The following is a 25,161-nucleotide window of genomic DNA, read 5'->3' as shown; positions in this document are numbered from 1 at the left end:
GTTTGAGGGAACTACGCCTAAAGACTCTTAAAGAGCACGGCGGTCTGCTCACTGAGGTTCTGCAGAACGCGGTCTCGCTCCAGCTGGGTGTGGCGGATCTTGTTCTGCAGAAGGACGAGCTTCTCCTCGTACTGGAGCTTGAGCGTCAGCAGGCGCCGCTGGCTGCTCTCCAGCTCGTCGATCAACCTCTGCTTGATCTCGATCTCACACGTCAGGTCTGCGAGGTCCGCCTGCAAGTTGGCTGGGGTCGGGAGGGGTGGGGGTGGGGGGGCAGAAGAACAGACACCCGAGAGCCGGGGTGCGGTTTGCTAAAGTGCCGGCTTTCTTCGATTGGCCGTTTTAAAGCGTGTGTCTTGGTGGGTGTTAAGGGTGATGTCGAGTTTTTGTAAAAGGAAGCTTCCCCGAACCTTTTTCGTCCGAGTCCGAGTCTGAATCCACCAGGCTCTCGTCGCTCTCAAACTCTTCTTCCTCCCTGATCTCCTCTTCTTCGTCCTCTTCGTCTTCATCACAGCCACTTTCCTCCTCAGGGAGAGGGTACATGGAATCCTAAACAAGGATGAGCAATAAACATGGAATAAATTAGTCAAATAACCAATAAGCAGAGAATAAATTAGTCAAATAACCAATAAGCAGAGAATAAATTAGTAAAATAACCAATAAGCAGAGAACAAATTAGTCAAATAACTAATAAACAGAGAATAAATTGGTCAAATATCCAATACCTTTCTTAATGAACAAGGTTTATGTTTAAACTGCTCAGGAAACTTTACAATGTTTGTGAGGAAAGTTATTTAAATGCTTGTCAGAAGAGGCAAAGTTCACTAAGATGCCATCTTGAACAAGTCATAACCGAACAGTTCATCCAAGAGCCCTGGAAGGAGCGTTTAGTCAAGGCCGCACTGACTTCCTCGGGTTCGTTGTCGGAGTCGTCGTCTCTGTTCTCTCTGGCCATAGTGGCCTCGCCGCCGGCGCCGTTCTGCCCGTTCTCGGTGGCGTGGAGCTTGGCTCTCTTCTTCAGACCCTTCTCCTTCTCCGGGCTGCACACGAGGAGGAAAAGGCCGGCAAGTCAAACCCCGTGCCTCCAGCAGCGGAACGCACCGTCGCCCAGAACGACGGAGTACAGCCACCCACGTCCCCAAGAGCGATATGCAGATTCTCTCCCCAACGTTTAAATGAAAAGCGGACGCTTTGTAATTACTCTAGTGTGGAATCCTGGGTAGCGCAAACGTCCAAACACGTAACCAGAAACGATCACCACCAGACCAACGAATAAACCGCCAGCAACATCAGACTAACTCATGAAACACAACTGACACTCGGTGTACAGCGTCTTTAACCTACTGTGGATGTGCATCAAGTGGAAATGTTTGGTAGAAATATGGATACTGTGGACACTGAAAACTCTGAACTGATCTGGGAACGACGTAGAATTAGGCTGTTCCTAACACCTTGTGGATAGGTCTTAACAGGACACACTCACAACTAACCAAGTGCATGGGGTGATGCGTATCGCTTAACGCGCAACTCCAGCGTATGGTTTATAACTCCAGCAAACTTGAGCAATCAGAATTCTTATACGCATTTGATTGGACCAGAGGGACACAAACCGGGGTGGCAGTGCGAGACCTACAATAACTGCAGGAGCTGCAAGGATCAGAGAGCTTATCCATTATGGAGAGCCCTTCCCCATTAGAGCCAAATTAGTGACCTCGCTCGCGGACAGCGAAGGTCATCCCGGCGCTCTCCCTACAGAGAGAGTTATGGGGGTAGCTGAGTCTGTGCAAGTTTCTAGTCCTTGTGCCTTAATGGCAGTCTCGTACACGTTCTCAAATGCCCGCACACAAATGTGTGTGATAAATCTAAAGGCGGCGCATTTTATGGCCGAAACTAGACACAGGGCACGTGCCAGCAAAAATAAGACAGCAAAATGCGGCACACTGCGACTTGTCTCTAAACACCATCATAATATCGTGTCATTATGCGTCATAATATATGCCATACAAATGATTATGCCTTTATGGAAGCAACTGTTACTTCATCAAGCGTAGTAAACCTGTGCCTACCTCTTCCTTCTCTGGTTTCTCTCCTTCTTCTTCAGCCTTTCGATGTCCAGCTTGGCTCGACGAATCACGTCCGTGATCTCGGTCTCCATGGAGACCGAGGGGGAGGAACCCAGGGAGTGTCCGGGAAGCGCCGCGTGGGAGGCGGCGGGGTAAGCAGAGCGGGTGGAGAGGCGGGACAGGCTGCGTCTCAAAGACTCGTTCATGGCCTCGCTCTCCAAAAGCTTAGACCTGACGGAGTGAGAGGAAGAGAGAGATTGATCGAGAAAGACTTCAAGACAAACATTATGGATAGAACTGATATTACTGTCCTGCGTTACTATAGGTAGAACAAAAGGAAATAATACATTAAAATGTAAAGACCAAGGACACATTCTCACCTGAGTTCTTCAATCTCTCTGATGTAGTTTTGGATCAGATTACCAATCTCTTCGTTTGTCTCCCCTGAAAATAAAGCATGAGATTTATCCACCGGAGGCTCACGTAGTGGGCAAGGTCAGTAAGCCTTTGACGCAATCCACATCGTATCTTCTTTGTTCTCTGCGACATGAAGAACCGATGCAACAAACGCAGCTCAGCACCGCGCGTGTGTGTGCATGTGTGCGCGCGCGCGTCTCTCTGCCGGACCTGTCTTGGTGAGAAGCAGGTTGATCTCGTTGGTGAGGAGCTGCGTAACTCTGGTGTTGAGGTGGTCGATGGTCTCCTGCATGGCCTTCACACGCATGCGCAGGGTGTCATTCTCCCTCTGTAGCATGGTGTTCTCCTGGAACAGGTCACTGAAGCCCTCCGAGCCGTCCTCGCTAGCTACGCGCTTCCCCTAGAGAGAGAGACACAACGTGTGAGTGATTCCAAGTAGACGTAAAGCCCCTCTGAAGCTGTCAGTTATCACACACTCCATCACCCCTGCTCTGTTGAGCTCCTAGCTCTCAGTACTGCCTCAGTAATGTCAAAGCGCTAACCGCTAACGCTACACCCAGGCTCCTCGTCCAGGTCACCACAGGGCCGTGGTGCTCAGTTTCTGCTGCTCTCCAGGGGCCTTGCACTGAAGCGAGGCCCCATGCAGCCACACGCTGCTAATCAGGCCTCTTACAAAAACAACCCAACCCCCTCCACGACCTATGACCTTGCACACACAAAGGAGGAAAGAATCGAGGAGAGAATTAGGAGCAACATCCAACCCCTCGAGGAGGTTTTGCTCGGTAGTCCAGATTAATGCCGTTTCTAATCAAGACCACCGCACATGGACAATATTGCTGGACAACAGCTGTTATTTTGATGGACAAATTACGTCTGAAGTCTCTGTTGAATTGTGCCTCAATTTCACATGGTAAAGGAAATAAGCAGGACTTCTTCCTGCTTTCTTCGCTTCTTTGAAAACAGTGCCAACTGACCTGACACTCTAGATCCTGTCCACACACTCACACACACACTCAGACAATGGGCAGGCAAACTACAGAAGTTAACAATATTATCTGTAGTGCCAGATGTTGGATAGAAGACTTCAAATATAACCCACCACTCATTAATATAGCCCATCACTCATTAATACAGCCCATCGCCCTCATTAATACAGCCCATCACTCATTAATACAGCCCATCGCTCTCATTAATACAGCCCATCGCCCTCATTAATACAGCCCATCACTCATTAATACAGCCCATCGCTCATTAATACAGCCCATCGCTCTCATTAATACAGCCCATTGCCCTCATTAATACAGCCCATCACTCATTAATACAGCCCATCACTCATTAATACAGCCCATCACTCATTAATACAGCCCATCGCCCTCATTAATACAGCCCATCACTCATTAATACAGCCCATCGCCCTCATTAATACAGCCCATCACTCATTAATACAGCCCATCACTCATTAATACAGCCCATCACTCATTAATACAGCCCATCGCCCTCATTAATACAGCCCATCGCTCATTAATACAGCCCATCGCCCTCATTAATACAGCCCATCGCTCTCATTAATACAGCCCATCGCTCTCATTAATACAGCCCATCGCTCTCATTAATACAGCCCATCTCCCTCATTAATACAGCCCATCTCCCTCATTAATATAGCCCATCACTCATTAATACAGCCCATCACTCATTAATACAGCCCATCGCTCTCATTAATATAACTCATCTCTCATTAATATAGCCCATCGCCCTCATTAATATAGCCCATCACTCATTAATACAGCCCATCACTCATTAATACAGCCCATCGCTCTCATTAATATAACTCATCTCTCATTAATACAGCCCATCACTCATTAATACAGCCCATCGCCCTCATTAATACAGCCCATCGCCCTCATTAATACAGCCCATCGCCCTCATTAATACAGCCCATCGCCCTCATTAATACAGCCCATCTCCCTCATTAATACAGCCCATCTCCCTCATTAATACAGCCCATCTCCCTCATTAATACAGCCCATCTCCCTCATTAATAAAGCCCATCTCCCTCATTAACATAACCCATCTCCCTCATTAACATAACCCATCTCCCTCATTAACATAACCCATCTCTCTCATTAATCTTATCACAGAAGACAACACTTCAACCAAACCCGCTATCGTGGCCAACTCCAGCCGAGCGCTAGCAAGGCGTGGTTAGCGTGGCTGGCTGGCTGACGTGTCCTTCATCGTGGCGGTCTCCCTCACCGCTTTGTACTCCACGAGCTCCATCTGCAGGCGGGCGATCTCAGCGCGCAGGGCGCTGATCTGCTGGCTGGTCTTGTCCTGGTTCACCACCACCTTGTTCTTGATGTTGCGGGCACGGTTGGCGTACTTCAGAGTGTTCAGCGTCTCCATGAAGTCGCGGTCCGAGGGGCTGACGCAGGCGATCATGACCGTCCGACTTGGGGAGGGGCCACAAGAGGAGGGGAGAAGGTTAACGTTTAAATCACTGCTACTGAAACATCTCATAGCCAAAAGCACACATTGATGTTTGATGTGCACACAATCTCTCTCTCTCTCTCTCTCTCTCTCTCCCCCTCTCTCTCTCCCTCTCCCTCTCTCTCTCTCCCTCTCTCTCTCTCCCTCTCTCTCCCCCTCTCTCTCTCCCTCTCTCGCTCTCTCCCTCTCTCGCTCTCCCCCTCTCTCTCTCCCCCTCTCTCTCTCTCCCTCTCTCTCTCTCCCTCTCTCTCTCTCCCTCTCTCTCTCTCCCTCTCTCTGCCAGGACAGATTTGCACACTCCAGGCTGTGTGAAAGGAGGATCTGTGTCTACAGACCCTTCATGTTTAATTCTGAATGCCCCCTCATAGCCCAAATCACAAACATGTGTTGTGTGTGGCCAGCCTGCACTGTGGGATAAATATCTGCACCCTGAAGTCACACATGTGCGTACGCACGTATGCATGCGCACGCACACACACACACAGTCAAAGTAATTAACTGCAATGCCTGCATGCATTAACCTTCTGTCGAGATGGCGAAGCAACAAAGCCTTCCTTGTGGACAGTAGTACAGTATCAACATGCTCAACCACACGTTACATTAGAAACTAGAGCTCATCTGTGTGTGTGTGTGTGTGTGTGTGTGTGTGTGTGTGTGTGTGTGTAGAACATGCTCAATGGTCATTGCGGAAGATTACCTGTTTCCCCCCAGTGAGTCCTGTAGAAGGCGAGTAAGTTTGGAGTCTCTGTACGGCACATGGCCAGCTTTCTTACTCTGATCTCCCAGTGCACTGATCACATTCCCCAGAGCCAGCTGCCACACACACACACACACACACACACACACACACACACACACACACACACACACACACACACACACACACACACACACACACACACACACTCCATCACATTCCCTGCTCACTGTTACATAAGTGAGATTAAACTCTTTTCAACAGCACCACTTGCCATAGATCAACTGACATACAGAAAGAAAAGCTCTGCCTGGTTCTGTTCCATGACAGGAAATCTTAGCTCGCTGTAGTTTCTCTGCTCACGGCGCAATTACCTGTACCCTATCCGCCATGTCTGACGGCATGACGACCAGAACAATCCCAGAGCTGGCCTAAGCATCGTCGCATCACTGAAAAGTGCTGATCGCACCTTAAGGATTAATCAACGATTCAAAAACATAAAATAAAATAAAAAAAGTCCTGACAATGTAAGATTGCTGCATTATATAACCTGAGGAGTTGGCGCTAGAGGTGAGGTTGGCGCTAGAAGCCTGCGGGTCTATCCCGCAGAGGCCAGGGGCACGTACCAGGCCGCAGTTGATGGAGATGCCCTCGCGTGCGCGCTCCCCTGTGGCACCCGTGCGCTTCAGCCTCTCCGATCCGGCGAGGTCCACGAAGTGGAACTTGGCCGTGAGGGTCTCGTACTCGGGCTGGGCGACGGAGCCGTCCGCGGCCCCGCTCCGGTCTCTGTCTCCGCCCCCATTCACCGTCCTGCTTGCCTTCGAGCAGAGAGAGAAGACCAGGAGCAGGTCAGATTCTCCAGGTCACTTACTGGTCACTCCAGGCAACGTTACAGTAAGTAACGCTCTCAAAACTCTCTGTAGAGGAGGATGGGAACTGTGACGAGAGCAGGCGCACGGTCTGCTCCTTACACAGCCCGTGGCCAGCGCACGCCCGTTACCGGCACGGCACTGCCGCGCCCTCAGGCTCGTGAATGAAGGCGGCCGGCTCATACCGGCTGCGGCTGGGTGCACACCCTCATCTGGCACAGGTGCACGGTGAAGATGGCGTGGGAGCGAGAGCTCTGGGCGTTCATCTGCGTGCTGGCCGTGGTGCGGGACAGAGCACCCAGCTTCAGACACTGCAACAGCTGAGGACACACACACACACACACACACACACACACACGCAGAGGAAGTGTGAGCCCGAACCTGTGAGTGTGAGAGTGCGGATGGGAAATCTACTCATACAGTGAGCTGTGGGTACATAAACTCTATTCATTAATAATTAATACATCATTAAGTATCTCATCAATTCTCTCAGGCAAATATAAACTTGCTGTTTTATCCAATACATCCAAAGTCACTTGGCATCAGGCCCACCTAAATATACCTAATCAATGAAATCTGAGCAGCTTCACACACCCACCCACACGCGCACGCGCGCATACACAAAAATAAATGATATCTTTTATTAAAAGTAGCAATTTTTTAAAAAAAATTCACAAAGTGCTTTACAAAGAGATTAAAAAAAAGAATAAGATGCAAGGAAGGAACGTTTAAAAAAATTTTTTTAATCAACTTTAGACAATACCGTACGACCGAACTATTCAACACAGGATTTTAAAGTCTGAATGGCGAGTGCGTCTGACCTCTTCCTCCGAGGCGACGAGGCGAGATGTCACGCCTGATGTGCAGATTCCTCCACTGCTGTCTTCATGGATCTTTATGTTGGACTTCCTGCCGCGGGCTTCGGGGTCACGCGCGCTGTCAAATAGGTCCAGGATCTCCTCGTTATAGAGCTGCAGGGGAAACACACACACGCACTCTGACCTGCTGCTGACCAAAGGTCAATGAGGACAAAAGGCCAGAGAACAAGAGGCTAGCCTTTGGGTCCCATGAAGCACACAGAGAGCTAGTGACACAGTGACGATGATAAATACTGATAACCATGCTGACCTCAGCTGAATAAACACAGTGCGTGTGTGTCTGTGTGTGTGCCTGCACAAGCAGGTATGTATGTGTGCGTGTGTGGTGTGTGTGTGTCTCTGTCAGAGGGAGAACGAAGAAGAGACAGTTAAAGAAAGGCAGGGAGCGGAAGATGTGCCAGAAAAAGTGACAGGACAAAAGAAACACACTTAGAGAAAAGTATGTGTGTGTGTGTGTGTGTGTGTGTGTGTGGTGAGTTGGAGAGAGAGTCTGACAGAAGCTCCCTCTGAAAGAATAAGGCTGACACCGGGGAGAGCCCATTCAATTACGGGCGCTTTGGAGAATCCCCCCCCCCCCGTCACGCTGAGACAGGCAGCATCAGAGAGAAAAACTCCTGTCCCACGATCAGCCCCGCACACACCATTACCACGCAGATCACACAGCTTTCAGCTGTGCTGTACCGTCATCTGCACTGGACGTGCCCATCACTGCAGCCCGGTGGGCGATGTGATGACGATCAGTTCGCATCGTCAACGCTGCGGGCTGCGCTACGCACGCGCACCTAACGCATGCCCTCACCTCCAGGAACTGGGCGCTGACTTTGAACTCTGGCGGGGCCACGCCGGCCTCCTGCGCCTCCCGCTGGCGCTGCTGGACGCCCTGGAAGAGCTGGCGGACGGCGCGCGGGATGATACCCTGCTCGTCGGCGCCCACGTTCACATCAAAGCCCGTGCCCATGGTGTACGTCTTCCCCGAGCCGGTCTAGCGCCAGAAGAGAGAGGCCAGGCACAAATATTGCTTTCTGATTCAGAGTTAAAACATTAGTATTGCCTTGTATAACAATGAATATGAACATGTTCTCTTTGCATTATTTGAGGTCTGAAAGCCCTGTATTCTTTTGGTATTTTGATCATTTTCTACAAATAAATGCTTTAAAACTTGTGTGTGTGTGTGTGTGTGTGTGTGTGTGTGTGTATATACACCTCACCTGCCCATAGGCAAAGACTGTAGCATTGTAACCCTCGAAGCAGCCCTCAATGAGCCTGTGCACGCAAGCGTTGTAGATCTGCTGCTGTTCGGTGTCTATGTCGAACACAAAATCGTACGTGAACGCCTTGTCTTTCCCCAGAAGCACCTGGGGCTCCCCGGGGGTCACTGATGTGCAGATGTGGCAGCCCTCGATCTTCTCCTTTGCCATCTGCGGCCGGATCCTACCACAAACGCAGACGTGTTCATTACTGCCGGCCGGAACAGGGTACGTCTTCACACGGATATGTTTCAAAGACAAACCCCACAAACACTTTAAACACCTTCCACTTTCCATCACTCCAATTATTTTATTTATATTCTTTTAACTGTATGTAATGTTTCCATTAAAATAATAAAAAAATAATAATAAAAAAGTTCAGCACTTGGCTTCAGAAATGTCAAACTAATTTGAAATAAAAATCATCTTATGCAAAGCTGAAAAAATGATGACCAGGGAGATGGCATGATGCCATCTGGGTTATTTTAGTGTTTTAGGGCAGTTTTCGGTAGCAGGAGGCCAGAGCCCCTTCTAAGTGTGTGTTGGGGGGGGTTTGGATATAGCACTGTCCCCTACAGCACCATAGGGGTCTGCAGCCTGGAGCTGAGTGCAAGCACACACCATGCACACACATGCATCTACAAAGAAAACACACATGCACGCGCGCACACACACGCGCATGAAAACACTGCACCCTGAGGACTAAAGGTGCCTGTACTGTGGTTTATGGCCTCGGGCCTGCAGCAGAAGTGATGTAATGACTTCAACAGAAAGGAAAATGACCATCAGGCTTGGATAAAAACATGAGACGGGACACGCGTGCTGACCGTACAGTGACACGATGGACAAGCACATGTTAAAAGAATCCACACAATCAAAGTCCCCACACCTCCCCACACACGAGACTTCAGCAGTTTTGTTCCCAGGCGACCAGCGCTCCGAGAATCGGTGCCAGCGGCCACTGTTTTCCTGGTACAGTATATTACTATTATTAGATAATAATATCTTCATTAATAAGATAAAAGATTAAAAAGAACTTTCTAAAGACACCTTGGCATGACAAATATATAATAAAATGGCCAAGATGGAGGCGATTAAAGTTATTATATTTTATCTGATATTAAAGAAGAACTTGCTATTAGAGTGAGTTATAGCTTTTTCGCATGAGTGGAATAAGTAGTGTGTCTATATTGCACTGACAGCAGCTCTGCTTTATAGGGCTGTAAATGCATGGGAGGGGATGCTCAGACAAAGCACACACACACACACACACACACACACACACACACACACACACACACACACATATACACACACATATAGACACACACACACATACATATATACACACACACACACACACACACACACATATACACACACACACACACATACACACACACACACACACACACACACATACACGCACGCGCGCGCACGCACGCACTGAAAAAACCCCACAAAACACACAATCACAACAGAAAAACTCAAGCGCTCCATTACAGAGCTTAAGAGATTGTCAAACTGACCTAATGCCACAGGAAACAAAACAGCCACAAATAATCAATTTGCACACGTGCACAGGCACACACATGCCCACATTCCCAAACCCCAGAGAGTAGCCCAGACTCCCACCGCTTCACACACACCCATTCACAAACATCCTCCTACTCCCTAACAAGCCCATGAGACGACCCCCCCCCCCACCCGCCTGCCCGGCTCCCAGTCCAAGGCCTGTCCATCACACCACCCCCAGCCTCGGAAAGGACATTGATCTGGACCACAAACACCCCACGCAACACTCACTCCACCAGCTACAACGGCAACTAAAAATAAACCCCCCGCTCTGGACACTCAGACACCCACACCGCCTGCCTCAGACAGCCGAAATCAATTGGAATGAACGTGATCCTTCCTTCTGAACTCTGAGCTTTCTGGGAGCTGATCCCAGAACAGCTTCCTCTACCCAGAGGCTAATTAAAACCTGCATGGCATGTTGGACCAAACCGATCTCAGAACAAATGGGAATGGTAACTTCTTCCCACTCCTCTGGTTCTAATCTGTTAATCTAGTGAGGCTGCTAATTGGCTGGAAGTATGATACAAAAGATCTTGGAAAATTTATACAAAGATTCCTTGATAATTTAGCTCAATATATGCTTTTTGTGAGAAAGTCTCGGGGGAGGCCAATAAAGGTTCTGATTAAGGAAAAGCCATTGCTATCTATCTCATTATCAAACTGTAATTATTCATGAGGATTAAGTTCCAAATATAAACACCTTTAAATGAGCCAGACTGTCAGACATATTACATGTGCATGTGTGTATGCGTGCTTGTGTGTGTTCGTGCGTGTGAGGAAATAAAATAACAGCTAGTGTGTCATCAGTTCACTCCTTCTGCATTTCTGGCCTGCAGGCTGCAATTTTCACCACTTCCTTGTTGTGAGCTGACTAACGGTGCAGTGCTGCCATGGAAACCACAGAGTTGAGTTGAGCTTCCTGCTCAAATCACACTCAAAGGGAGAAAAAGAAAGAAAGAAAAAAAAAAACAATAACATTTCCCCCTGAAGTGAAGTTTTGAAAACTGACTTACAAAATACGATGCATTTTAAATGTTAGCCCACAGACTATGAGAACCACACTGTTGTTAGATGATGTTTTAAGAGTATCTCTTCACGCTTGAACACACCAAAGAGTCTAGAGCTTGTACAAACGTGTACGTTGTACTTCTGCATAAACACTTACACGGCTCTCCCACGCCAGGAAGTCTTTGTTTAGCAGGGAGTTCTTGAGATTCTTCCATCAATAAAGATGGCATATGGCAAATATTTTACATTCTCTACAGTTAGCACAAGAAAACTACCTTACACATAGCAAAACATGGTGTTGCCATAGCACACTGCCTCAGCAGACCAAACCGAAATGTGACCAAAAAAAAAACTGTTTTCTGGTCGCATTTCGGTTTACCGAGTTTATACATCATGTTATCTCATTTCAAATTTAGACCGAAGAGCCAATCAGAAAAGCCTCCCTCGTCGCCTACGGCCAATCAACATGCACAAAATAGCACTGACGAGGAGCAACAACAGGCAAAGGCATGGAACACACCGCACCGAATACAAAGGATGGTTGGTCACCAAGGTGCTCCAACATCCTGGCACTGTTCCATGGCCTATAGTTGGATCAGTGTGTCCCCAGATTAAAACAAAGCTTTTAGAATTTAAATTCAAATTAAATACAGGCATGATCAGAGTGTAAAAACCACACCCACACATACACACAGAGGAACAATTCTAATCTTTTTCCCCTAATCAAACACCCACACACACAGTACCATTAACATGCACAGAGGCCAAAGATGGCTGAACTGAGTCTATGTCCTTGAATCAGTACCTCCCACTCCAGAAGGGGGAGGGGAAGAACTATAAAGGGCTCCGCCCACTCAAACTAAGCCAAAAGCCAGATGAGAGACAGTAGTCCTGACAGGAGATTTAGCAGGCCGTTCAATACAACTGAACCACAATAGTATGGTCATAAAATCCAGCAGAAGCAGCTCTCTGGTGTACAGAATAGGAGTTAAATTATTAAAAAGTTAGTATGTTATGTTATGCATGGCTGTCTTTCTGGGCACGGTGCAGATCTCTGGTGTAATCTAATGCGGAACTGAGATTAAGGGCACATGTTAAACCCATCAGAGTTCTGGGTCGCCCAGACACCCAGAAAGAATCCTCCTCAGTCATGGACGAGTTCAGAGAAAGAGACAGAGATCACATCCTTATTTCCACACAGATCATCATCGCAGATCATGACGAGAGACGCGTGTGACACACACACGCACGCACACGGCCTTTGACAGTACGCTGGTTTGCCTTATACTGGAACGTGCCCAGTATAAGCAGAGCTGTAATCAAGATGCAAAGTGAGTTTGTCTCATCACTCCTTTGGCACCCTAGCTCCACCCCTGCCCTAGCTCCACCCCTGCCCTAGCTCCTCCCCATGCCATAGCTCCTCCCCTGCCCTAGCTCCACCCTTAGCCCAACCCCCAACAAAGAAAAAAAAGATCAGTAGTTCAGGAGGGAGGGGCTGCAGCACAGGAAATGGACCTCATTCATTTCCTTTCACTGGAACAGTCATGAGTCACACAGTCCTTCTATCTTGCACATACATGAATATGCATGCACACACACACACACGCACACGCACACACACTCTCATACAAAAATACACTCAGACACTCATTTTAAAAGCCTTTTGTTCTTCACCTTTTCATTCATTTGACTAGTTATTGCCTTTCTCTCTCTCTCTGCATCTGTTTAGCGCTGACTGTCTTGTTCTGTTTCCTCTTCCCTATCCTGTTCTCTCTCTCTCTCTCTCTCTCTCTGCACTGGGTGATCACACACAAGAGCACCTCTTTAAAAACAGACTCAGGAAGCGACAAAGGACTGAGGAGAGGGGTGTGTGTACGTGTGTGTACGTCTGCCAAGGAAAACGCTCCGAGCCTGAGCACCCAGACTTCATACAGGCCAGCACCTCCTGATCTGGGAGTCTCTGCAGCCCCGCCTCCACACACACACACACACACACACACACACACACACACACACACTCTTCTATTCCTATTTAGGTGACGTGTTTCCATTGTCTTATTGTAACTATAAAATGCCAAGCCTGCACCTAAACCCAATCCTCAAATTCACCTCTCTGACCTTTTGCGCTTTTGTTTTATTATTTTTTTAAAAGGGAGCCATTTGGTCCCTAATAAAAGGTAAACATGCACTGCCAGCCACAGTCTGGCCTTGCTGTACCCTGTCCCACACACACACACACACACACACACACACAGATGAACATCGCACCAGACAATGGCGATGATATCGCCTCAGCCGCATCTACAGCGGGATCCGACTGCCGGCGGGACCTTCATCGCTCAGCAGGACCGTCAGGACCGCAGGACTGTGCTGCTGGGCACACCGCGGAGGTGCTGACAGGCCAACAAACACGGACACCAGACAGGGAGACCAGCCCTCCCACCCTCCTCGTGCTTGTGTGAGGATGTTCTCACACACACGCTTTGAGGGTGCGAGACACGGCCATATCCTATCCACGATTTCCCACCAGGAAAACATTTGGAATAAATAAATCACAACATTCCCCATCACGACACAGAATATATAACGGGCTGGTGTGGGGGTGGGGAGGAGAGATGGCGATCGCGTTTCTCCACAACACCATCCACCTGCCTCCTACGCCGTCCTCACTTACCCTTCTGAAATTGCCAGCCGGTCGCATGGTGCCAGCTCTCTTGGCCGCTTGCGCCCAGTTTGTTATCGGCGTTTCACCCGCCGCCGATTTGCACAGCGAAGGGGACGATTTGCATACGGCCCACGGTTCCCCTTAGACGCTCCACGCCTCGGAGCTCCAGGCCTCGGCATCTAGGTCTGAGCAGGCTGTTCATTCCCTTTCCACAGAGTTCCACGTGCAGATCAAAGGCATTTTATTTTTATTTGGGTTTCTGTTGAAACCGTAGAAACCAACCTGCTTTCCTCTCGCATAGAACTATGATGGAGCGTAGCCACTGTGCTCCATGGGAAAGCTTCACATTACTAATAAGAGCATGCAGAGTCACACGTGCACACACGTGCGCGAGCGTGCGCACAGATCCCAATCATTAAAATGAACTTACACGTCCTGTTAAGACACTGTGAGTCTGTATGCCGGTGTGTACAGTGTGTTACTGTAACTGCTCCAAGGCGTGACGTTTTGACCAGGATCATAGAAAAGCTACTGCGCTCTCACTCATACACACACACCAACACAAACACCGCTCCGATGCACAAGCAGCCGATCAATCCTGGCGCTTTTTGGGCACGGCGCCCGTGGAGGACAGTGAGGCAGGCCTTTCGTTCTTGGCTGTGTCTCTGAAGTCAAGGCCAGTCAGGCTGTACTTTACTCAGCCAGTGTTACCAGCTGCACAAAGTGAAGCACAGTTCAGTAATCTGGTAGCGTGCACTACGGTGGGCAGCGGGGGACACTAGCCATGCCAGGGCCATTAACTTACACATCACATCATAACTGCCCAATAATGGCAAAGAAAACAACTCTACAGGTTTTTTTTTTTTTTATATATATATATTGTTTGAATGGTGCTAATAAAGTATACAAATGTGATATATTAAGCTTGCAATGCACTGGAACGTGATGGCGTGAACGTATCGAGTGTCTGAAGGTAGGAGGGAAGTCTAGAACCTGCTTGCCATGTGACTGCACTCAGACGAGGGCACCAGGCCATAAAGTGCTTTAACTGTCAGCAGAGCAACAGGGGACGTGACGGTTTCTTTCTGGATGCTGAAGAAGAAACACGTGTGTGAGCTGCCCTCACGGCCTAGACTGGGACACCGGCCACACCCTCCAAACACAGCCACTGGAGCTACCGATGACTCCCAAAGTAACAGGAGACATGTGGCATGGTTGTGTCTAAGGGCTGTGTGTGTGTGCAAGAAGTAGAAATGAAATATTACTAATATTACTTAATATTACTGTTGTGTGTCCACAATTATGAACATGTTAACAATGAATTCTCTCTCCGACCCAAGATTTCTCTCTCCACTCGCGATCACTTTCTCTCATAGACCCAGACACGCACACGCATGCACACACGCACGCACACACGCACGCACTCTCTTTTAATGAAATGAAAAGTGGGTCCCGGCATTATGCTTCTAACGCAGGCAGACGATACAAATGGATCTGAGAGGTTTAGTCTATTCCATCGTACACATGAGCACATTAATACACAGACTAGCACACTCGCGCATCCACACACACACACACACACACACACACACACACACGCACGCAGGCAGTCTCATGCACACTCTGACGTGCACTCTCACTCTCACTCACACACAGAGGGGTGGAGGGCGTTGTGGTGCACTTAACGCAGGCACACCGTTCAGGAAGTGCTAATCAGAGACTCGGGACAGAGACAAGAATAGTCCACCAGCCTATGCTACTGCTCAGTGTGTGTGTGTGTGTGTGTGTGTGTGTGTGTGTGTGTGTGTGTGTGTGTGTGGTGGGCGCTGTCGTTTAGATTTGTTTTGGCTCTACCTCGCAATGCAGAAGTGACGCATACATGTGTGACAGGGTGTGTCTCGCAGGAGAGAGCAGGGCGTCTCGCGCGTACACTCGGGCGAGTCTGCTTTCTCACGGCTCTTCACAGAGACCGTGTAGTTAGGGCTGTTCTGAGGTCAGTCAGTGGGACCGTTTCACCACACGCCCTCTATGGCGCAACGCAGACATCAAACCCCGCCGAAGCACAGGGCGGAGGGTGAGAGAGTCGTTGCTTCTCCGTGGCCTGGACGAAATCTCAGCACTCGCTACACCTGCGGTCACGGAACCGCGCGGAGTCGAGCAGGGAGTACAGATGCAGAGATACGCTGCAGTAAAGAGAACTTTCAGGTGCTGAAAAAGTATTGTAAACCTGTTTAAAAAAAAAAATAATAATAATAATAATTAAACAAAAACCCACACAGGCCACTTCTCTGATGAACCGAGAGGAGGTGGAGGAAATGCTTTGGGCTCAGGTCGTCTTCTGTCTGTGGCGGAGGCTGCAGCAGGTAGACGGCCGATAGCGCTCGTTAGCTGGAAGGCAGTCGGATGGTACGGGCGGTGGCCAGGACTGCCCCGGGGGTCTGTACCGCCGCCTGCCTGTTGTGCCCAGCTCATGCCAGGACCAGCGAACATGAGAGACAAAGAAAGGGAAGAGCTCAGGTTTCCCCGATACCTGCGTGAAGCACGACAGCCTGTGGGATCTGGTCGTAAGTCTTACTGCACAGCGCTGGGCTCCAATTGAAAAGATTGCCAGACATGTCCTCTCTGCCTTGTGAGCTACTCTGTTAGATTGCACTGTCGTGTGTCCATAACTCACTGGCTGACTAGCGCATGTACACACGAAACCTGCAGACATCAAACTGGCATGCACGCGCGCACACACAAACTAAAATGATTGCTTCCCTGAGTAACACCTACAAGGCCTTTATGTTTACCCACCCCTATTAATGCTTATTTGGTTTTTTTTTTGTTTTTTAGCAGTTTTTCCCACTAGAACACACCCTGCTCACCTCACTCTCAATACAGTAGTCCTTCCTTCTGTCTAACGCAATCAAATAACTGGACTCCACGGGGGACCTGCTCCCACTCCACACCCTCAGACTCTGGCGAACTACAGCTCCCAGAGGACCATTCAGCGGCTGATTCCCGAGAAGGCTCTACAGGATGGGATTACGCCCATTACAGGGATCTAAACAGAGTGCAAAAGCGGCGCATGTTACGGACGCTGTGTCAGACTGGTCACGGCCGTTGGACTGGAGTGGAAGTGAGGATGTGATGGAGAAAGTGAGACAGAGAGAGAGAGAGAGAGAGAGAGAGAGAGAGAGAGAAAGAGCATGTGTGTGCTATATGTGCTGGGATAAGTGTGTGCGCACATGTGTATGGGGACATGTATGTGTGTGTGTGTGTGTGTGTGTGTGTGTGTGCGCAGGTGTGTATATGAGAAGAACCTCCCTGCACTGCGGAAGGAGATAAGCGCACACAATCCAAACTCGCAGTGTCCTCCACCTGGTTTGGCCACTTTAGAGATGAGTCTCATTAATTGTTAACGATAAAAGCACAGAGTGGAGGGTTTGTCCACACACACACCCACACACTCACACCCACCCACACACACACACATTCCACACCACAGGAAGGGTAGGAGTGGGTAGAACAGGGTCCTTCTGAGGAAACAGAGGATCCTTTTCAGCAGAGCTGCTCCAAGATGCTGACAAAGCACAGACATGCACAGACTCAAAACAAACATGAGCAGCCAGTGTGTAAACAGCCCATGAGGTGGAGGCTAAACCAGGAAACAATTTATGGAAATGCATATTCCAGAAAAAGAACGCTCCCATACACACACGCGCGCGCACACACACACAACCACATTTAAGGAGCCTCAGGCAATTCCCTGTGGCCAAGTTCAATTACTCCTCTCACCGCCTGTGTCAAGGTCAGACTGCCACTGAACTACAGTAAGGCATGGCACTCAGTGTGTGTGTGCGCTTGTGGGCATGGTCGTGTGTGTGAGTGACAGGGTGTAAAAAGAACAACACAGTCCTTCCACTGCATCTCCTATAAATAAATCCAAACATTTAATCCAAATCAACCATTTTCTCTGAAGATGTTTAGCCTAAACTATAGCGAAACAGCTTCGCTGTCCCTGTAAGAAGACAGAGCTAGTCAGTCTTAAGCTATGCGCTAGCCTCAATCCATCAAACACGGAAAAGCACGTCTCGGACAGACAGTAATTAAGTTCTGCGCTTGACCCGCCGCTGCATGCGTTCACCCTCCAGCTCGGCTGTGCTGTGTGGCCCGGGATGGCCCCCTCTGAGGCGCAGAGACAAAGGACGACCTGCAGCACATCCCTGGGGGACAACCTGCCAGAACAGCTAAACGCCGACTCTGTATATGCGCCGGAGATTTGAGTTATGTGTGCGTGTGTGCGATGAAGAGAGTCTATTATGTTGGTTTAAGTGGCAATGAAATGAGAAACACACACGCGCGCACACACACACACACACACACACACACACACACACTATTCAAAACATCGTGTCTGGTACAGTGGTTCAAGGTGAGATGGGCAAACTCTACATTCAGAATAAATGGGAGGCAGAAGTGAGTCCAGCCCGAACTGCTCCAACACAGAGCACGCAGGACCCGCATGCGGCAGCCAGCGACTACGTCAGTACTTCCACTCACACTTACCCCCTCGCTCCTTCCCCCACAGATCACACCGCTTCAAGCCTGAGCTCTGTTTAAGCACGCAAGCCTCTTAGCACAGGAAAGGGTTAAATTACCACCCGGTCACCCAGCTGCCAGAGACCAGCCCCTTATTGTTCTTTACCTGTAATGCAACGCGGGGACCCGCTCGGGCTAGCTCTGGCTGGCCCTGCGCCGTGCCAGTCATACCAGTTACGCAGTGTGTAGAGCCAACAACGAGGCGCCACCCCTCGTCCCGCTGTTCAAAATCTCGGCACCGGGCGGAGAATGATGGAGTTTCTGGAGGAAGGCGTCAGGGCTAGTAGGGGCTAACGGTGGTCAGCGGTGGGCAAGCAGGAATCAGTTGGGGGGGGATCAGGGTTTGTTTTGAGGGGCGAGAGTGGAGGTGCCATGCTGAGAAATTGTGGGATCACAGTCCTCTGGACCCCAGCAGCCAAGCGTGAAGGCAGGAGAATGGCCCATATTGGAACATATTTGAATTTCCAATAAGAGAGGCCTCACTGAAACTCAGCGAACCTTCAAAAGCTGCGGCAAATGGGCCACGGTCAGCAAAACAGTTCTGAGATGTGGCGCGTCATACGCCAGGGAGAGTGTGGATCAATTAAAAGACGGCAGGGGTCACTGCCTCCATGAGAAGGACGTGTGTTTCAGAAGGACAAGCTTCGAAATTTCACACACAGATCCAGTCTGTGTTTGCGTAGCCCCAACACACATATACCCAGCCTTCCATTAATACAGAAACTAGAGTCTGACACCACAAAATTAAAACATTGTTTTCTTCATCATCACCTAGGAGCATCTACTGGTGTGTGTGTGTGTGTGAGAGAGAGAGAGAGAGGGAGGGAGAGAGAGAGAGAGAGAGAGAGAAAGAGAGCGAGATCGGTCTCCTGAGGGGTTGCCACCTGCTTCCAGATTGCAGTAGTGAGTCCTGTACTGTTCTGCCCTCTGTGTCTCACTGTCTGTGGGAGGCACAGCTGTACATCTCTGTCATCTATGCATTCACACACACACACACACACGTCTGTCCTCTATGACAATTAACAAAATGATCTTCTTTGTCTGCTTGCAGTCCGAGCTAAATGTTTATTTTTACTCAACCTTTTGACTGAAAGAGAGACTTCCTGCTCTCGCTCTCTCTCTCTCTCTCTCTCTCTCTCTCTCTCTCCTTCCCTCCCCCTACCCTGCTCCCTTTTCAAAACACAACTGCTCTTTTCATCTTCACTCAGCAGACTCCAAAAGAACAGCATCTAATTAACCGAGCAGGAGGACATCATCAATTGACTCTCTCTCTCTCTCTCTCTCTCTCTCTCTCTCTCTCTCTCTCTCTCTCTCTCTCTCTCTCTCTCTCTCTCTCTCTCTCTCTCTCTACATACACATCCCCTGTTCCTGCTTGTCTTTTCCTCCTCCCCTCTGCCATTTTGCTGAAAGTGTTGACGCCAGGGGAGGTCACTTTACATCAGCATTCAAAAAGAGAGCAAATTCGGTCCTGCCGGTACTGGCGTACGTGCGTGCGTGTGTGTGTGTGTGTGTGTGTGTGTGTGTGTGTGTGTGTGTGTGTGTGTGTGCGTGTGTGTATGCGTGTGCATGTGTGTGCGTGTGCGTGTATGTGTATGAGCGTGTGTGTGTATGTGTGTATATGTGTGCATGCGTGTGTGTGTGTGTGTGTGTGTGTGTATGTGTGCGTGTGTGTGTGCGCATGTATGTGCAGCTGGTTACTGTGCAGCCTCCATCACTACACAAGGCCTGCGCGGCTGCTGTAGGCTACAGGAAAGCTGCCTACAGTAGACGCGCACTACAGGAAAGATTAGTGACAAGTAGTTCACAAAAACATAACCCTGGGCCTCTGACCTTTATTTCCTGCACGCTGCATTGCACTCCATAAAAATTTTTTTTTTTAAAGACACAGAATGTGCCGTATTGTCCGATCACTGGTAGTGTTTTAGTACCAAAGGGTTTTTACAGACCACTACTGGGACTTTTCGAAGACATAAACCTCCACTGTCTTAAAGGAAGAACTCCAGCTTGAAATGCGATGCTTGTGTCAGACTCGCTGTTGACACGGCCCCTGACACGGGTGCCGCTGAGCGTCAGAAGCAGCTCCTCCATCTCTGGAGAAGGCAACCCAAGCTCTCAGAACGCTCAGGGCAAGCTCCGCCCCTCCTGCCCCCGAAGCAGGCGCGATGACTCGGAACGCTATGGCAACAGGAAGCAGCGCTAAGGAGTGGTTCCAGGCCCCGTGGCCGAGGGGAAGTCATTCTGCTTGCGCACACAGTTCAAAATCACTTATGAATCTACAAAAGAGATTTCGACAGACAATGTACTGTGCCACAAGACGTATCATTACACAGCATTAAAAAAGAAGCCCCACCCCCCCTTCAAAAAAAAAAAAGGTCTGACCCATATACCGAGTCGTGCCCCACTGAGTGGCTTAATTCTTCATCTTATATTACGCTTCGACTTCCTAATCGCCCCATTTGGCACAGCCCTGACGAGTGACTATCGAGCTTTGAGGTTTGCCAGGGCTACAGATGCTTGTAAATACACGTTTTTCTGTCCCTTTCCTCTTTCTGCTGCTCCTGTGTTTGGGCGGCACAGCTACATAAGCACATTATCCTGAAGATTAAACAACAAATCAGCCCAGTAGACATCTTTACCGCAATGCGGTGCTCACAGGTCGCGGCCCTCCGTGGCCACATGAAAACGGCCATGCCAGTTTTTTTTTCTCTAATAGTTAAGGCTGGAATCTGGCTCGCTTTCGAGCCGGTTCCAGGTCAGCACAAACAAAAAAAAAATACTAATTAAAAAAAGAGAGAGAGAGAAATCCCAGGGCTCCGAACTGGCCTCAACATGTGACTTCAATGAGGAAATAAAGAGTGTGTCCGTAAAGACCACGGGGCCCTTAATCAAGTGGAGATCTTAACGAGCTGTAATCCTTCATCTTCAGCCTTGCAGCTTTGAGGAAGGGGCCATTCCCATAACCGGGGCCATTATGAGGCTGGTTCCCACACGGTCCACCTCTTAAAACCAGCTCCCCCAAGGTCACCCCACGCACTCTCAGTCTGGCCTGAGAGAAGTTCAGAGCATGTCCGAAGGAAGCAGACAGGACACGTAAACAGGACATGCATTTTTCAACAGCCCCCTGCCCTCATCACTGATATGTGGCATCGCACAAATGTTACACTAGGATCTGTGTCAAGAAAGAGGGGTTATTTTAGCAATACATGATTATACATTTTAGACAATTCCCAAAAGAATCATGGGATACACTTTTATATCTGGTTTCCAGAGGCTTTTCTGGAGACAGAGAGAAGTCTCGTACTTCAGACACTATGGACCACCCCCACCATCCCTTAGAATCATCCATAGTTCCCTCCAAACACATTTATCTCTGATGTCTGCTTATAAACTCACTGCCGAGTCAACGCATTCTGTAGAACCTGTCGTGTACACAGTGAGGGTGATGGCACATTAAATGTTCGGACCCTGGGGAGAGGACACACACACACACACACACTCCAATAATAACCCATCCCGGGGGGTTTGGGTTGGGGGGGGGTTCTGGGGTTGGCAGAGCAAATTCAGTTTGTATTTGGTGACAGATAGATTGGTGAGAAAGTGCTGAATTTAGCAAAACATGGAAGGAGATTTACACTCAGAATTACATTACATTACACACTAGAGGGTTGGCTCAGCGATAAGCATGCATGGCTCTGGAGACAGGGGCTCTGGGGGAAGTTTGAAATGTAGGGCACGGGATTGTAGGGAGGTTGTTACCTCCTGATGGCGAGGCCTGGCAGACGTTTGCAAGAACTGTAAATTCAATTACACTGCAATGTATAAGCCTACATGTTTAACGCAAAAGAGCAAATGATGTGAACAGTCCGACTAACCAACATCCTTCTGGGTCTGGTCCCGATAAGATATTACCACAACCAGAACCGGCGAACATGCAACTCCTGGGTTATTCATCACAGATGACGTCTGGGTTACGACTACACGAGACCGCGGTCCCTCTCCTCTACAAGACGGTGTACGCGAGAATGCAACAGCAGATGACGTAAACCTTTAAGCTGAGCGGCACCGGCACGCCTTTGTCGTAGCCATCAGAGCACGTGAGCCCCTCTTCGTGCCTGGACGCAGCGGACGCAGCGGACAGAGCCCCGCGCATCTGCAGGTGTGACCTCCGCCGCGTGCGGCGCGCGGCACAGACAAACGCAGTTCCTCCGCGTGCGAGCGCCCGCGCCTTCGCTTCCGAATTAGAAGGGCGGCGGACGCGGGGCAGCGTTTTCTGCCTTTTCTGCGTTTAGCAAGCAGGGACTGATCCCTGCACAAAGGGAGCCACGGACGGGGCCTGTAGCCCGGGGGCGCGGGGCTGTCCGTCACGCTCCGCTTCAAAAGACTAGTACACCTCATTTTACAAAACAGACTAAACTGCGCTAATTCTCCCCCGAGCCAGACCTCAGAGGACACAATAGACAGACCACCGCCTCCTGTCTACAGCTTCAGACTCTAGTTAACTGTTCGTGTCGTGGAGGCTGACATGCCACGCAAATTTATGAACTCGTCCACCCCGGTTTACTAAGTTGATTAGAAATACAAACGCGACGACAGTTCATATCATATATTCACCCAGACGTTGGCGCGTGGCGAAAGCGGGGAGCGGTAATTACATCGTACACCGTTCAATAACGGATCAATCCTGGACACTGCTGAGCTACCGGGCATTAACAAAGGATGGGACATTCCATTGTCCCCCACAAACGGACACGAACAGTGTATGTGTCAACGCTTCACACTGCAACTCATTACTGCCAAATATGTATCAGTTTAAAAAAAACACAACAACAACTCATTACACATTACTAAAATCATGAGGTGCATATAACAGGCGAAGTCTGCAATGATTTGAAGCGCCACTAGGCATAACGGTCTATGGGGGGTTATGCATGAGAAAACACTGCAGGAGGACGTTAGATCAATATTTCTCTCTAGTCCATGATGTGCCATTTGACACAGGCTTCAACCCGCGCACGCTTTTACAACCCCCCGTCTCACGGATTACCTTGCGCAGCAACCGCCTGTCTTTGAAACCCCTTATTGCGCAATTTCGCGACTGTATAAGTACTACACTCCGCTAAGGTGTATAAGGTCATATTGTACAACGGACTTAAAGAGACGCTCGCTGCACGCCGCCAGTGCAGCCGGTGCGTTAGTACGCAGAGTTTCCAAAAACCGCGTCTGCCTTACCTTAGGGAGACCTTGACACAGCAGTCGTTTTGCGCTGCCATAGCTTCCGCTTGCACAGATCGTCTTTCAGAGAAGTGCCGCGAGTCTGTTTATTTTTATTCGCAGAAAGATAGTTTGCTGTGCCCAACAAACGCACCACAGCATCTGTCGGTCACGTCGGGACAACGATCACGAACACAAACCCTGGCATCGTCTGGCGCTGTAAACACTGTCGCTGCAGGAATTCGGTAAATGGCGCATTCTAAAGCATTGCGCCGGGCCTGTTACATCCTCCTTCTGCCTATCTCCTTCGCTGCGCCGTGTCGTACGAGTATGAGAGGAGCTGCCGCTCCACAACCAAAACCTCTCACCCGTCGTCTGGCGTCTGCACACGCCTAGAGCGCGTGTGTGTGCGGACAGCGGAGTGGGCGTGTCTATACGCGGGAGATTGACGGTCGTCCAGCCACACATGCCCGCTGTTCCCGCCCACTCCGAGGAACAATTGGCCAATCAGGCGCCGCAGCAGCTTTCCAGAGGAACCAGACCCAGTAGTCATGAATTGAGCACAACCAGCATCTGAGTCGCATTTCACGGCTGGAAATTGAGAAAGCCTCTGAGAAGTAGGAAAGTTCAAAGGTCAGAATTTAAAACACCTTCTGGGTCTAAGGGCTGGATGCAAAAAGAAATATGGAACAGAAATTAGCTCTCTGCTGCTATTACAGTAAAACAGGTTTTACAACCCGTAATTCTGAAAAACTAGCATTTTGACAAAGTACCTCTAAGCAAGCTCACAGCCAGGCCTGTTCCGTGGAGACTCACTCCTGTTGGTAGCAAAAGCAGGATAGTCCCAGCAAACATGCCATAAAAGATTAAGCTTCACAACATGACTCACTCTGCTTTGTAACCATAAATGAGGTTACCATGTGAATGTCTGCAACACCTGAGGGGCTCGGGGCTTTAGCTGACTGCTGCAAGATCCAGAGCTGCGCTCTGCCCAGCATCCTGGTTCACACGGTGATGGGAATACCAAATTCCCCAGCAGAGTAATTTGCTAGGATAAATTTTCATTCCACACACAGAGCTGTTTAGCCAACTCAGGTTGAAACCATGGTGCGGATGTACCCACAGGCATGTGGTTTTCAGGATTTACTAACTAGGGCTCAAGGCTGGTTATTGATGTTTACCTTAATGTTCTATTATTAAACAACATATTGAAGGAAAATAATGTTTGTGTGTGTGTGTGTGTGTGTGTGTGTGTGTGTGTGTGTGTGCGCGCGTGGACACACACACGTGCTATTGAGGGCATCTTTTGAAATCAGTGTGCTTGGTCATTTAGAACAGAAGCTGGAGAACATTGCGGCTTTGCTCCTTACATATTGTGTGTCTGCATCTGACCACATGTCGCTGAGCGTCTGCTGGAGCTGTTCAGTGTGTTGAAGGTGTTAGCCAGCAGCCAATTTGCG

At 49.3% G+C, this 25,161-nt stretch overlaps 1 protein-coding gene across 9 annotated transcripts in view; it reads right to left on the bottom strand.

Moving 5' to 3' along the window:
* The window catches only part of kif21b (kinesin family member 21B), a 47,271-nt gene extending 23,183 nt beyond the window's left edge, over nucleotides 1-24,088 (bottom strand). For all 9 annotated transcript variants that reach the window (XM_035520184.2, XM_035520186.2, XM_081705119.1 and 6 more), the window contains exons 1-14: nucleotides 23,720-24,088; nucleotides 8,617-8,839; nucleotides 8,208-8,390; nucleotides 7,352-7,501; nucleotides 6,716-6,850; nucleotides 6,288-6,479; nucleotides 5,662-5,777; nucleotides 4,731-4,926; nucleotides 2,688-2,877; nucleotides 2,441-2,504; nucleotides 2,064-2,291; nucleotides 905-1,037; nucleotides 408-546; nucleotides 53-241 (exon numbers count right to left, since the gene is read on the bottom strand). In XM_035520184.2, the coding sequence (XP_035376077.1) occupies nucleotides 53-241; nucleotides 408-546; nucleotides 905-1,037; nucleotides 2,064-2,291; nucleotides 2,441-2,504; nucleotides 2,688-2,877; nucleotides 4,731-4,926; nucleotides 5,662-5,777; nucleotides 6,288-6,479; nucleotides 6,716-6,850; nucleotides 7,352-7,501; nucleotides 8,208-8,390; nucleotides 8,617-8,839; nucleotides 23,720-23,760 (2,179 nt within the window). In that variant the 5' untranslated portion in view covers nucleotides 23,761-24,088. The remainder of the gene's footprint in view (nucleotides 1-52; nucleotides 242-407; nucleotides 547-904; nucleotides 1,038-2,063; nucleotides 2,292-2,440; nucleotides 2,505-2,687; nucleotides 2,878-4,730; nucleotides 4,927-5,661; nucleotides 5,778-6,287; nucleotides 6,480-6,715; nucleotides 6,851-7,351; nucleotides 7,502-8,207; nucleotides 8,391-8,616; nucleotides 8,840-23,719) is intronic.
* Nucleotides 24,089-25,161: the final 1,073 nt, after the last annotated feature.

Source organism: Electrophorus electricus, chromosome 22, assembly GCF_041902795.1.
Source record: "Electrophorus electricus isolate QZ-2024a chromosome 22, ASM4190279v1, whole genome shotgun sequence".
Lineage (NCBI taxonomy): Eukaryota > Metazoa > Chordata > Actinopteri > Gymnotiformes > Gymnotidae > Electrophorus > Electrophorus electricus.
This window is presented reverse-complemented; position numbering and strand designations above follow the sequence as displayed.